General features: G+C 42.6%; 1 protein-coding gene across 1 annotated transcript; it reads right to left on the bottom strand.

Annotated features, from left to right (window-relative positions):
• Positions 1-12,023: 12,023 nt before the first annotated feature.
• LOC112345510 lies at positions 12,024-12,677 on the bottom strand. The gene is made up of 3 exons (XM_024672391.1): positions 12,359-12,677; positions 12,173-12,279; positions 12,024-12,125 (listed from the first exon to the last, which is right to left on the bottom strand). Exons 1-3 carry the CDS (start codon positions 12,675-12,677, stop codon positions 12,033-12,035), a joined length of 519 nt encoding a protein of 172 aa, XP_024528159.1. The 3' UTR covers positions 12,024-12,032.
• Positions 12,678-15,572: the final 2,895 nt, after the last annotated feature.

The raw sequence follows: 15,572 nt of genomic DNA, 5'->3' as shown, positions 1-15,572 counted from the left end.
TAAAAAGTGACTTTGCCGCGGGGCCGTCGACATAGCCGGACTCCCCCACGAGTGAACCGGCAAGAGCTTCCAAGCTGCTATCTAGAGGAAAAAAAAACTCTTACGCTTTATAAGAAAAGCCTCTGTGCTTACTCCAGTCGAGAATTCCCCGTGCAGCGAGTGGCGCCTCTTCCAGATCGTCAGCAGCGTGCGAGAGTGGCAGTCTCAGCTTCCATATACGATTGCCACTAGAATCGAGCGCCAACACAAACTTGTTCCGCAGGTCCATATACAAGCCAAAGGCATTTACCGAGTGCTTGTCGAGATCAAACAAGGTCTTGACAGTAAACCCAGAACAAGCAAGAGAGTTAAACTCACTAGCGTCATTAGCAAGCGCGGCGAGCAGCAGCGCTCCGATGATCCAAGCCGAGCTGTTCTTCATATCGTGCTCTAAAACCTGCCTGAGATGGTTAGAAGATCCATTTCCTATGTGGTTAACTACCCATGAATCATAATTGAACTGTGTGTTCACGCCATTCGCAAGCTACAAAGAGTTATCATCAAGCAAGGCAGTGGAAAACATGGATTTTGGTACTAGGACCATTCATGAACAATGGATAAGAACAACTAAGATCCATCGAGAAAGGTATGCTATATAAGCTTTAGGATTATCTCATGTTCTTTGGAAAATGTTGCCAGTTTGATTATCCATATCGAGCACTAATTCTACTGTGAGAGAATATCAGATCATTGCAATGATTTCATCCCAAAATATCACAGACGTCCCACTCCCAGATCAAGCATGGAACGTTCAATTTCAGGGCTGAACGCATTCAGCCTTCATGCTAAGAGATTGTGATGGGAATGGCACGACTGCTGCCAAGCATGTCTGTGTAACACATTTGCTTATAATGTTATATATTTGCCAAGGTCTTTGTGAAATAGGTTTACAGTGAACTTTCTATTTGCAGATCTTAATCATTCCATAATCAGTTTAAAAGTTTAAATTGTCATCTTCATTGAGAAACTAATCCATAACAATCTAGATAATATTATTTCCTTAAAATATTTTGTGATAAAGTCTATTGAAATATTATCTCATTTGTTTATTTATATATAAACGATAAAAAAATTTAGTTGTAAATAGTTAAAGAGAACAATTTCAGAAATCTCATTAAGGTTTCAATATAAAGAGATTAGAATCTGAGAATATTTAGGGCTAAGCATTTTTTAGTTTAAATACTACAAAATTCACTCAATATTATTTGCTTCAAATTGGGTATTCTCTTTTGATTAAGTCTTATGATATGCACAATATCAATTTAAGCATATGATCCTCAAATGTAAACTTTTGAATTTGGATTTCTCAAGAAGTTATTTACCATATTATATAAAGTTTTTCTTGTACTTATTGAGATGTACTAGACACATTAGCAATTTAATAAGTTGACAAGATTAATGTAACTTATTGGATGAGTTATTACTATAGTATCATAGGTAAAAATAAATTTCCTATAGGCTTGCTATGGGTGGTAAATAAATTGGTTCATAACTGTTTAATACGACAATAGTGGATCCTTACTATGTATGATTATAAATGGATCAAGGTTCAAATGGTCACTATTGTATTCTTTCATAAACGTTTTTTAAATTAGATTAAAAACAGCAAGTTTAATATTTAGTCAAGTTGAGTCCAAAAATAAAGTTTTCATCTAGATCTGAATCCGAGTATGCATGAATTTGAGTATGCGTTTGAATTTGAACACATACTCAACCAATTTGGTTCTAAATCTGGATCTGAATCACAAATTCTCCATGCTCTTCGTGATCAAGCTTTGGATGTTCATTTTGCATTTTGTGGATGTCGATGTTGGATGTAAAAAAAAATAGGCAAAAATGTTTGATGTTTAATATGCTATTAGATCACAAGAATTTGTGTTAAGGTGAAGAGTTATTCCTTTTTTAAGATGGAAAATTTTCCACAAATTTTTTTAGACTTTTCCAATGGCCAATTTAGATCCAGATCCAGATCGGCCATTGGAAAAGTTTAAGAAAATTTGTGGAAAATTTTCCGTCCTAAAAAAAGAATGACTCTCAGTTTAGGAATGAAAACTTTCAAGACTCAACCAACTTCCTTCTACTAACAACTTTACATAGGTTCATCTTAACATAAATTCTTGTGATCCAATAGCATGCTAAGCATCAAACATTTTTACCTATTTTTTTTGACATCTAATACCGATATTTGCAAAATATAAAATGAATATCCAAGGTTTGATCACAAAGACCACATCTTCGGACATCTACATTACACTTAACACTTTTCTTGAACCAACTTCAAGATCCAATGTGAAGCCCAAAACACGAACAAAAAAAATGGCATGGAAAATCAAGTTCTAAGAAGAATTCTTCATCACTTGAAATAACAATGCTGCTTCCACAAACACAACTGCTAATGATGTTAATGCCCTAAATACACATCTTCTCCATCCAACAATCTACTCTAAGTGCTAATAGATAACTAACAAGCCATAATAAGTGAATGTTATAACCTTTTCCAACACCTTAATATGCAAACTTAAAGAAACAAAAAATCAATTTAAGCTTAGCATAATGGATCATCTTCGACAATTCAATCAAAGTTATTACAATGCTACTACATGTAAGTAGACTAGCCTCACCATCAACCATTTTGGGGTTGATCATCGTTTAACCAAGCAACTTCGTAAACGCATTGCTCATTATCACATGGATATGATATAGAAATCACAATGACTTGATTATCAATTGAGTAACACCACGAGCAACTCCCATGTTATTACTATAAAGGTTTATATGACTATCAAGTGCCAACTCGATTTGACAAAATGCAACATAAATGCCACACCCCACTGATAGAGATTTACAACATTTAACACCACTAACTTTTATTCATAACATGGACAAGTTCATGCCACTCTCTTTTCGACCAAATTCAAAATTAATCCAACACCAAGCTACTCAAGGGGCAATAGCAAAGTTCCCCAGAAAAGAATTGACTACTTGTAAGACCACTATTGTAGCGCACCTTATCTCTCTCCCCTTAAGGTAATTGCTTGATGAGAAAGCCCTTAGTGGCTATTTTATCCCCATTTATCCCCTAAGGTTCCAAGGATTCATGGTGACAGTATATTCAAATCTCATCCCATGATCACATGTCTACACTCACCCCCCTTCAGAGATGTCAATGTCCTCATTAACTATTGACTAACAACCCCTACTGAGTAGTATCCATCTCATCCCATGATCACATGTCTACACTCACCCCTCCTTCAGAGATGTCAATGTCCTCATTGACTATTGACTAACAACCCCGTGGTACCGCAATCCCACGGTGGATATCTTCGTCCGTGGATACCCACACAAGAGGAAGGACGTACGCATGGATGCCTAATACGTACGATTTCAAATTTAAGGGTAGGAATATACCTTGCTCAAGGGTATATTATATTTTTAAGTAGCCACTAATCAATGGGAATCGAACCCATGCCATTTGTTTCGATACCAACTGTAACACACCTTATTTCTCTCCCCTTAAGCCAACTAGAAAAGGGGCAATTGTTTGATGAGAGAGCCCTTGGTAGCTATTTTATCCCCATTTATCCCCCAAAGTTCCAAAGATCCACGGTGACAGTATATCCAAATCTCATCCTATGATCACATGCGTTACAATTATTTCCAACATGCATCAATGTAGGGATTTTTGATTGTATGATGTGAACATGAGCAATGAGTCACTCTTTGTTGCAAATCATATCTCAAAGAAGAAGAGATGATTTACGTGTTTGATCCTTCGTCCCTGATAACTCTTTTTTCAGTTTCATCTTTGACCAAACCTCAAGCTTGCGTTTGCACTGCCTTCAATTAATCTGAGAAAAATTTATGAGAGAGCGCAATAATGATTACTTGAACCAACTACAGTCTTGATTGATCCACTTATAATCATGTATAGGAAGGATCTACTAGCACCGTGCTAAATAACTACAGACTAGCCTATTTGCCACTCATAGCAAACCCATGGGAGGTTTACTTTCACCCACGGTACATGGAACAACTCATGAAATCACCAATAGGTTAATATTAATCTTGCCAACTCAAAATGTAACTTTGAGTTGCTAATGTGCCTCACTTATGAGTCCAAGTGCAAACTCGTGCAAACGGAACTCCTCAAAGCAAACTCACATAGTATAGTATAAAAAGGTAACCAGAACCATACTCGAGGAATGATTGCAAAGCCTTTGCACTCAAATGTGTACCACTCGGATCATCATTTTCATTTATGCGTATGCAATGAAATTAGTTATCCAATCTCATTAGATAGTATTTGTCAAAACTCATTCTCTGATACCAAATGTAGCACACATGGTTTTTACCCTTTATCTTATGGTGATTTACCATAGTATAATCACGAAATGGAACTTAAACCCTCCATATGGCTCCATTTTTTTCGACATCGAACACCGACATCCGCAAAATGCAAAATGAACAATCAAAACTTGATCACGAAGAGCATGAAGAATTTGTGATTCAAATCTAGATTTAAAACCAAATTGGTCAAGTATGTGTTTAAATTCAAACCTTAGAGTATGCGTTCTGAATCCATGAATTGCTTGGATTCAGAACCAAAAATGTTGACAGAAAAGAGAAAGAGAAACAAAGTTATTCCTTATAATTCTTTAAAACCACCTTTCCATACTATTTAAGTTATAGCCTGTCCATGTGAGTGCTTGGAATATGGAAAGGGAATACAGAAAATGTGTATATCAATTAGCCCAAAAATCCTAGCTTATATACAAGAGCGAGTGGTCCGGATTGAAACCAATCTGACGGCTACCAAAATCCCACTACGCTAATATTAGTATACGGCATCGTAACCGTACGCTTGGCCCTCACATCATCCCCTCATCTTGGAATAATGGCAGACCATCAGGGTTCTCTTGTAGACGGGCTGGGATCTGGAGGAACGTCAGGAGGAGGCATCGGCGGATTTGTAGGTGGTATTAACTGCTCCTGATCCCTTTGTATAAAGCGTTTCAACTGCTGCACATGCACAATCTCTGGAGGATCGGACTGCTGGACGTCATGCCGAACCTCATAAACTTGTGGTCCAACTTGCCGCAACACCCGATATGGTCCTTTCCATTGTGCAAGGAGCCCCTTAGATAAACCACATACCGTAAGATGGGGAAAATGGACTAACACCAAATCATCCACTTTGTACTCTGTAGGTGGACGATGATGGGAGTTGTAACGCTGTTTTTGTCCCACTTGTACGCGGCTTAAGTGTTCAGCAGACTCCGCTCGGACAAGTGGAAGAAGGCTTGTCAAATATTGATCCCATGACCTAGCATCTACAGCTTGTGGCAATTGCGAAGGTAAACCCAGCTCCATTGGTAATATTGGATCATGACCATATAGGAGTTTATATGGTGAAGCACCAACAGAACTCTGCACCCCAGTGACATATGCATACCGAAGAGACGGCAAATAACCATCCCAATCCGAATGCTGAAAGTTCACATACTTCGCAATCATCCCCTTGAACGTCCGAACGAGCCGTTCCACCAAACTGTTTGATTGTGGATGATAAGCACTCGTGAAAATGTGGCGAATCCCCAACCGAGACGTCAAAACATAAAATGCCTTAGCCATAAATGCGGGACCATTATCTGAAAGAATCTGCTCTGGACAAGAATGCTGGAATACCACTCGATTAAGGAGGAAGTATCCAACAACAGTTGCAGAGGCACTAGCAAAAGCACCAACTTCCACCCAACGAGTCAAATAGTCAGAAGCAATAATAACATACTCATTGCTAGCAGTCGACCGTGGAAAAGGTCCCATAAGATCAAACGCCACCAACTCAAACAGACGGGAAACTGCAATTAACTCCAACCGTCCTTCTGCAACCCGAGGGGGAGTATTACGAGCTTGGCACCAAACGCAGCTACACATATATCGGATAATATCATGTCGCATCTCCGGCCAATAAAAAGACTTGCGTAGCTTCTCGATTACACAACGATGTCCCATATGCCCACATAGAATAGGAGAATCATGGTAGGCATGGAGAAACCACGGAATAAAGATAGAAGGCACCACCAGCCGTAAATGATCATCAGGATCTGTCCCCACAAAATAAAAAAGGCCACCTTCAAGACGATATTGAGAATGTAAATGCCGGAAAGGCAAGTCATCAGCAAGTGATGCAGGATTCTCAAACCCATCTCGAAGCCTTCGAATCCATGGCTCAATCTTTTGAGCCTCGCGAACCTCATCAAGGGAAGGTAGATCTTGCTCTGCACCTTGTGGACATTGAACGTCAAGTACAGCAACTGCCGACGGCACAGAATCCTCGTCTAGAAAATCCACAGATGCTGGAACGACAAGCTCGTCAGAAACATGAGAAGAGAGTGAAGAAGGAAGAAGAGCTCGAGAAAGGGCATCAGCATCAGCCATAGAACTCCCTGGGCGGTGAACAACATCAAAATCATATATCTGAAGCTTCAAAGCCCACCAAGCAGTACGACCAACCTGGTTCTTCCGCTTTAATAACGAAGTAACAACAATATGGTCACCTTCAAGTAACGTCCGATAACCATGTAGATATGCATGAAGTTTCTCGAAACCCCTAAACACTCCTTCTCTGTTGTGGAGTAGTTCATCTCCACTGGTTGTAATGTACGGCTTATATATGCAATGGGATGGCACTGACTAGGCACACTCGAGCTCTCTTGCATCAACACACCTCCAAGACCAATGTCAGAAGCATCCATGCGCAAAATAAAAGGTCGAGTGTAGTCAAGATATGCCAAAACCGGAGGAGTTGTCAATAACTCTTTGAGATCTCCGAATGCCCGCTCACAATCCGGAGACCAAATGAAAGATGACGTTGATGACTTCAGCAACACTCGCAATGGTGTAGTGCGATCAGAAAGATGATCCACAAAACGCTCGAGATACTGCACCTTGCCGAAGAAGTGCTGCACATCATTCACACACTTCGGAGTAAGGAACTTTAGAATAGCCACAAGTTTGTCAGGATCAACTTGCAAACCCTCACGAGAAATACGGTACCCAAGATAAGTTGTGTCCTTGGATCCAATTATGCACTTCGACCGCTTCAGCTTTAAACCAACGTCGTGTAGCCGATCCAACACTTTACAAACATCACGAACGTGCTCCTCCCACGTCCCCTCCGAGTGGATCAAGACATCATCAATGAAGTCAGCAGTCACCTCCGGCATATCGCAAAGAACCTCATCCATCATCCGCTGGAAAGTTGCTGGAGTATTGTTCAAACCAAACGGCATCACCAAAAATTCGTACAAACCAAATGATGTACGAAAAGCGGTCTTAGGAATATCTTCGTCGGCCATCGGTACTTGCCAGTACCCCGAAGCAAGATCTAGCTTGGTGAACCAACGACTTCGCCCCAGACGATCCAAGAGATCAGCAGTGTGAGGAAGAGGGTACACATCTGGGATCGTCACTTCGTTTAACGGGCGATAGTCGATGCAGAAACGAATACTCCCATCAGGCTTCGTCACAAGATGAGGTTCATATGCCCAAGGACTCCACGACTTCCGAATAACTCCTTTCTCCAACATCTCCTTGACATTTGCACGTAAAATCCGGATCTCCTTGGGTGACCGACGACGAACGGGAACCTTGATTGGACGAGCATCCCCGGTTGGAATTGGATGACGTGTGGCAATCTTGGCCCCAGACGATAGGTCAAATTCAAAGAGATCAGAATACTCCTTCATGAGCCGGTCCACCGCTGCAACACAAAGATCGTCGGAGGGATCAAAAAAGGGAAGAGCAGAACAAGATGGAAATATAGGAGGAAATAGTGGGGGAACAAAAGTAATGGAAGCAAAGGTAGAAGTAGAGGGACGAAGAGGGACAGAAGTAAGAGGAATAAATGAAACATAAGGAAGTATGAGACAAGGGGGAGAAGCCTCAAAGTCACACTTGGCATGATTGCGCTGCAACCAATCCATACCAAGAATGAGGTCAAAAGCTTGACTCGGCACCACTTGCAAGGATTGTAACTCAAGTTCGAGATCGCCCACACACACAACCAGGTCCGCCTCATCCCGTGCACATGCATGTGTACAGCCGTTGCCATAAAGAATGAAAACTGGTTTCGCCACACGACGCAAGTGTAGACGGCAACGTGTGGCAACAGGTCGAGCAATAGAAGATAAACTCGAACCTGTATCAACCAACATGGAGAGAAGAAGAGGAGACCTCTTGTTATAAAAAAGAGCTTGTAAAGTAAACACTAGATGAACTGGTGCTGAGTGAACCCCTTGATGATACTCCCGAAAGAAAGATGGAGGGGTCACTAACTTATTCGCGCAAGGTTCCTCCGTTACTCACGCGACTCCTCATTTCCTGGATGCATCTCGGTGTCCAAACGTTCCACTGCAGCAGCACCAACGGGACGTTGCTGACGCCAAGGTCTCCACCCAGGAAATGGAGGTCGCCAATCCGGAAAATGCCGACAACGCCGATAAGTATGACCAACTTCATCACATACCCAGCAGCGAATATCATAGCCACGACCACATCCTCGCCCTTGTCCTTGGACTCGAGCAGCAGCAGCATCAACCTCCATTGGAACAGGACCATCACCTATAGGAAGAGGAGCTGAAGGACGTGCAGCGAGAAGTGGGAGAGGCGATATCTCATAACATTGTGCCAAGCGAAGAGCATCGTCAAGGGTGGCGGGAGCAAGTGCATGCACAAGTCCGACAAGATCTTGACGAAGTGCTGGCCACAACATTCCTAGCTTGATCCGCTCCAACATATTTGGCTCCGCACGAAGCAAAAGACTTCAGAAACGAACGCCAAATTGCATCACTGACTCAGATGGCCCTTGGCGAAGACGATGCAATTGTTGGAAAGCATCATCATAGTCATCGGCATGTCCGAAGGCGCGTTTGAAGACATCCGGAAGAACACTCCAATCCCCGCAAGTGGCTGCTCCCAAACCATTGTACCACTGCAACGCCGTCCCTTGGAGACACGTGGGAAACTCACGCAAACGTCGAGCATCATCCCAAGAATGATATGTGGCAATCACCATGAAGTGATCGAACCAATGGTACATATCATCCCCAGGATTCCCACGAAAGAACTCCGGCCGAACGCGAGGATTGGCACCAAAAGCAGGAGGAGTTGTACCATGTGCCGTGAACGCCGCCATCAACTGAGTTTGGTTGTTCAATTGCAAGCGCATAGCATCAAGCAATTTGACCAACTGCTGCTCCAGAGTCAAAGGAGGAGATTGCTGATCTGCCATGGAGACGGATGAAAAAGAAAGAGCAAAAGAAGAGAAATGACAAAAAGCTAGAAGGAAATGGTAGATCTAAACAATGCAAAAAGTTAGATCTAAACCAAAATCTTAAAAGGAAATAACAAAAGAAAGGAAATGGAAAAAGCTAGATCTAAACCAAAATCCCAAATCCAAACACTCCTCAGGGACAATCAAAAGTGCCCCTCATCTCCACTAATGTGAGTGCTTGGAATATCGAAAGGGAATATAGAAAATGTGCATATCAATTAGCCCAAAAACCCTAGCTTATATACAGGAGCGAGTGGTCTGGATTGAAACCAATATGACGGCTACCAAAATCCCACTACACTAATAGTAGTATACGGCATCGTAGCCATACACTTGGCCCTCACATCCATTATTTTTTTATTTTTTTATTTTGCCAAAATAATAAAATTATTAGCTAATAAAAGATACGGTGAAATCAACTACTTAATCTCCTTCAAACATTCCACATATTCTTCTTTATCAATAAATAAAAGTTGATAAAGCATATCGTTTTCGCCATCTCGACAGCCTCACCACCATACAGTGAAAGTGCTCCAGATCTGGAGTTACCTACGATCAGCTCATTGCCTGGGTTGCTGTGTCGACCAAGTCAGCATCGCTACACTCAGTGAGGATGAAGTGAAAGCAATCCCGTCCGGTTTTAAGACTTCCAGAACAAAGCCGCAGGTGACCATAACTCGGCAGTCCTTCACAGTACTACATGCTCGCTTTGAGTTGGCCACGGACGCAATGACTTCGTCTCTATATCTGGAGATAGTCAAGTGAATTACCTTCCCAATTGCCAGAGCTGCCCAAGCCTTCAGTTCTGCCACGATAGTTTATCAGCATCCCGGTTCGTTGTGCTGAGCATAGCCGGCAATCAAGATAGTCCACGATGTTGCTTCCGGGGTATTCGTTTAAAACTTGACGAGGCTTCGACACCTTGCATAGAGATTGTCGCGACAAATATAACCTTTGCAGATCGACGAAGCTCTCTGTGTCTTCTTCACTCCAAACACTGGAACAGGCCCTCCACTGCAGTATCAATCGTTTGAGCGTCCAGATCACAGACTCGGTACCTCATGAGACCAAGGCATCGTCAGTTGGTGCCGTTTAGACCACACTAATCCCGCCGCTTAAACCTCTCGAGCACTCGCTATGCTGGTAGCACCGTACTTTCACAAGCTCATAGTCAGAGAATCGTCTTCCTCCTGTGCGTTTAGCACTTTAATCCTCCACTCGGGCTCTTTCTTCTCAGTCAGAGAATCGTCCACCACAACTGCCAGAGGATTTGTCACTTCGATCCGCCACTGAGGGTCCTGAAAGATCGCATTCCTGCGCTGTTTCCTTCGAGATAACATCCATCGCACTAGCAAACAGCACGCAAGCAGCACCAAGATCGCAACCAAAACCCAGAGAAGAAGCGGGAGCAGCGACCAGGGCGTCCTCCGAGCCACTGTAACCACTGCCGCGGGTGTCGGTGTGGCCATCGCTGCGTTGTGACCGTCGCGACGATGGTGGTGGTGGTGGTGGTGGTGGTGGTGGCCTCCATGATGGTGACCATGATGATGGTGGTGGCCTCCATGATGGTGACCATGGTGATGGTGGTGAACAACCAGAGGAGCTCCATCAACGTGATGATGATGGTACACCGCTGCTGCTGGAGCTGGATCGTGGTGGCGAGGCGCTGGAGCTGGATCGTGGTGGCGAGGCGCTGGAGCTCGATCGCCAGGGTGGTGGCCGCGAGCATGAACGAAAGCAGCTGGCGCTGGAGCCGGAGCTGGAACTGGAGCGCCACCTTGAAGAACTGGAGCTAAAGCTGGCGCTGGCTCGTGGCCTCCATGAGATGCTCGAGGACGGTGGTGTCCATGTGCTGCTCGATGCGCTGGAGCTGGAGCTGGAGCTCGCGGGTGTGAAGCTCGGTGATGGCCGCCATGCCAGGGCGCTGGAGCTCGGCGGCCAAGCGTTGGAGGCCCATGATCACGAGAGACCATAGCTTCTTGATGGAGAGAAGCATCCATACCTGACGAAACCGCGCGTTCCGACATCTCGAATAGAAAAATCCAAGCGAGAAAGTATAACCTAACCCTTGACTTGGAAAAAAATAGTAATACTTTTGCCTTTGTGAAAAAAGAGAATGGTTTTTACGCTGTGGATTGCGAGGCGAGTTGGATCCTCCCCAAAGTCATCGTCGTCATGGAAGCGTCCCGGTACTGCTGGTACTCGGTCACCAGATCGTTGGAACTCGAGCTCGTCCATCTCCTCGCCGGAGGAACGCCTTCCGCCGGAACATGAGCGTCAACCTATTTGTAAAACAATGGACTATTCAAGAAGAGTGGAAAAACAAAGCTTGTGTGAGCGGATTCTTAGCTGTGCTTGAGCTTGTCCTTGAATTCCTGCTGGAACTTCTCCAAACACTCGAGCTCCATAGTCAAATTCCTCGAATCCGGAAAAGGAAGAGGGCGAGAAGGAGCAACAGAAAATTCCAAGTTGGGAGAGTTCCATGAAATCAATGAGGTCTGGAGGCTCATCTTTCGTGTTTCCAAGGAGAGAGTGGAGGTCTTGATCTTGTTTGACAGGCGCAGTTGGCTTCGTTGCTTCATTTTGTGCAACACCAAAGAAGACAGACGCGAGCAGCTGTGCCTGATGATATACAAGCAGGAAAAGACTAAAGACGGCGCTAGCAAGTTCGCTTCTGCTGCCGAACTTGCAGATCATCGTCCTCCGGAACGCCCGCCAGCAATCTTTCAGTGTTTCCCAGCTGATCGCCTGCCTAGAAATATTTTCATAAGCGTCACCAGCGTTGCTCGTGAAACTTACTTGCCGGCACCGCTGATCAAGTATCTTCCAGATTATAAAAGCTCCCAGAGGCATCTCCAGACAGATGCCAAGCAGCACTACGGGAATTAAAGCCCATTTTTGTGATCCTGATCATGAAATCAACAAAAAGCAGGAGTTTTAAATCCAATCGAAAGAAAAAAATCAAGGCAAAGGACGAGAAGTCACCGGAAACGGCTGAATCGCTTGAATCACATGACTTTGGATCATCGATTTGTATCTCGCGAATCAACCGGTTCCCGCGATCGGCTATGAGTAAGGAGCCACAAGAACACGCCAACCTAAACTCGCTTGAGAAACGAGCTGTGTCTCCGGGGCCATCGGCAAAGCCTGGCTTTCGAGAGCTACCTCCGGCAATGGTGGTCACTGTTGGAAACAGAAAAAATGTTCTAGAGATTTTTAAAAGGGAAAACGAAACTGCCTTCGCCATCCTTGCTGATTTTGCGTATAGCCAAGTTCCTCGTATCCGCCACAAAGACCGCGCCATTGTCACAAATAGCAAGGCTTTGTGGGCGATTAAAAAGTGACTTTGCCGCGGGGCCGTCGACATAGCCGGACTCCCCCACGAGTGAACCGGCAAGAGCTTCCAAGCTGCTATCTAGAGGAAAAAAAAACTCTTACGCTTTATAAGAAAAGCCTCTAGTGCTTACTCCAGTCGAGAATTCCCCGTGCAGCGAGTGGTGCCTCTTCCAGATCGTCAGCAGCGTGCGAGAGTGGCAGTCTCAGCTTCCATATACGATTGCCACTAGAATCGAGCGCCAACACAAACTTGTTCCGCAGGTCCATATACAAGCCAAAGGCATTTACCGAGTGCTTGTCGAGATCAAACAAGGTCTTGACAGTAAACCCAGAACAAGCAAGAAAGTTAAACTCACTAGCGTCATTAGCAAGCGAGGCGAGCAGCAGCGCTCCGATGATCCAAGCCGAGCTGTTCTTCATATCATGCTCTAAAACGTTTAGCCTGAGATGGTTAGAAGATCCATTTCCTATGTGGTTAAATACTCTTGAATCATAATTGAACTGTGTGTTCACGCCATTCGCAAGCTAAAAAGAGTTATCATCAAGCAAGGCCGTGGAAACACATGGATTTTGGTACTAGGACCATTCATGAACAATGGATAAGAACAACTAAGATCCATCGAGAAGGTATGCTATATATGAAGAAGCTTTAAGATTATATTATGATGTTGCCAGTTCTGGTGGGTGATTATCCATATCGAGCACTAATTCTATCAGATCATTGCAATGATTTCATCCCAAAATATCACATACGTCCCACTCCCAGATCAAGCATGGAATGTTCAAATTCAAGGCTGAAAGAGATTGTGATGGGAATGGCACAACTGCTGCCAAGCATGTTATACAAGGTCTTTGTGAAATAGGTTTACAGTGAACTTTCTATTTGCAGATCCTAACCACTCATAATCAGCTTAAAAGTTTAAATTGTCATTTTCATTGAGAAGCTCTTTGTTAACTAATCTATAACAATCTAGATAGCATTATTTCTTTAAAATATTTTGTGCAAATTAGTGATAAAGGCTATTGAAATGATATCTCATTTATCTCATTTGTTTAGATAAAAAAGTTATTTGTAAATAATTAAGGAGAATAATTTGAGAAATTATTCATTAAGGTTTAAATACAAAGAGATTTAGGATCTTAGGATATTTAGTGCTAAGCATTTTTTAGTTTAAATACTACTAATTGCCCAACCTCACTCAATAGTACTTGCTTCCAATTGGGTATCCTCTCTTGGTTAATTCTTGCTAATAAAGAGGTAAACATTTTATTTTATGTATTTTCCTAGGTAGAGGAAAAAAAAGAATCGTAGGTAAAATGGAGTTATGCCTAAGTTTAAGCATTCAAAGAAAAAAGACTTGACCTAGGCAACACTCATCATAGACAAGCGTGAAGCAATTAGGAATGGTTATAAAATTATATAATATATAAATAACACTTAAACATGTTGGAAAATAACCCCTCATTTATTATATGCATTTGCATTGAATTAATTATCTTTTCTCCCATCTATAACTCTTTATGCAAAGTAGAGTTGAGAGAGTGATATATGATTATCTTTACTCATAAAAAGAATAAAGAGTACTCAAAATTAAATTCTCTTCTATTCTCTTCTCATTCTTCTTTAATCTACATTTTTGTTTTTGTTTATTTGTCACTATTTTTGCAAATAGGGGTAAGAACGTGAGTATAAGCAAAATAAGCTTTACTCACTTTTGGTGATCATGGTGGGATAAACTGTTACTTTTTGGCTTCAAAAACAGCTGGGGAAAAATTATTTATGAATTCCAAACATGTTTAGCACTAGGAAGCACAAATAGATCTCTTTAGTGATTGTAGAAGCTTTAAGCCCAAACAATATTGAATGAAAGAGCTATTTTTTGTGATTGTAATGGCTTAGTGTTATGATAACACAAGAACAATAGTTTTTTAACCATCACTTAAGCTATAAAGTATGGGACAAGTTTAAAATTGACACAAATTGAAGTTTGGAAAAACTATAGTGCATATGAATTTGGAGTTGAACTCCAAGCCCATTGCACTTCAAAACGAGGGTCCAGTACAACCCCACAAGCACCAACTCCCCGTATCTAGGATTTACACGCAAAATGGTGTCAGACGGTGTCTAGCACAATTTTGGCATACCGATGCCCTAATGTAAGGAGGGTACTCCACCGACTGAAGTAGCATGGAGCTTGAGTTCAGGCCTAAGTTGGACGTAGAATAAGGAACGACACAGCCCAATGTGAGCCAAACTAATATTTAAGATGGTTGGACATGCATTCCAACCACTATCCCTACTATACATTTGGAACTACCCATAGCCGCCCCCCCCCCCCCCCCCTTGAGGAATATATACTTTGGGCTTTTACCCCAAGCCTCCCTTAGTTCCAAGAGCTAGTCTCTGGGGACAAGTTTGAAACTTACTAAATATGGAATGTCTTTATATTGCGAATTTGGATATGGGATAAACACTATTGTGTTCAAGCTAATCTTTACATTCCGTAGATATGCCAAATTAGCAAATCTAGACACTTTCCATAATTAGCCAATAGAACGAGATAAAACCAATACAAAAGGCATGATAGCAAGGGTGTTTGGGAGAATGTAATGATATTGAGAGATTAGACTCAATATCAAGGGGGTTCTTAACACTAGCAACTGCAAGTCAACGAATGAGTTTCTCTAATTAGGTCAAGTATGCTTGACAAATACGGTGTTTGGGCCGGATGAAAAGCTAGTTGAGAAACTAGTCAAACAAGTATAAGAACAAAATTCCTGGGTGGAGACCATAAAAGGAACCAGCAGTATTGACCTCTTACCGTCGTGGTAGTAAGGAAAGAGTGTTCGTTAGGACTGGCCG

This window comes from Selaginella moellendorffii, unplaced genomic scaffold, assembly GCF_000143415.4.
Source record: "Selaginella moellendorffii unplaced genomic scaffold, v1.0 SELMOscaffold_9, whole genome shotgun sequence".
NCBI classification, from domain to species: Eukaryota; Viridiplantae; Streptophyta; class Lycopodiopsida; order Selaginellales; family Selaginellaceae; genus Selaginella; species Selaginella moellendorffii.
Note: the sequence above shows the minus strand (reverse complement) of the source record. Positions and strands in the feature narration are given on the sequence as shown.

Coding starts and splice junctions, on each gene's coding strand:
- LOC112345510 (XM_024672391.1), bottom strand. CDS start 12,677: ATGGCGCGGTCTTTGTGGCGGATACGAGGAACTTGGCTATACGCAAAA. Junction 12,280..12,358: donor AAGCGATTCAGCCGTTTCCG/GTGACTTCTCGT, acceptor TTTCATGATCAG/GATCACAAAAATGGGCTTTA. Junction 12,126..12,172: donor TTGATCAGCGGTGCCGGCAA/GTAAGTTTCACG, acceptor AAATATTTCTAG/GCAGGCGATCAGCTGGGAAA.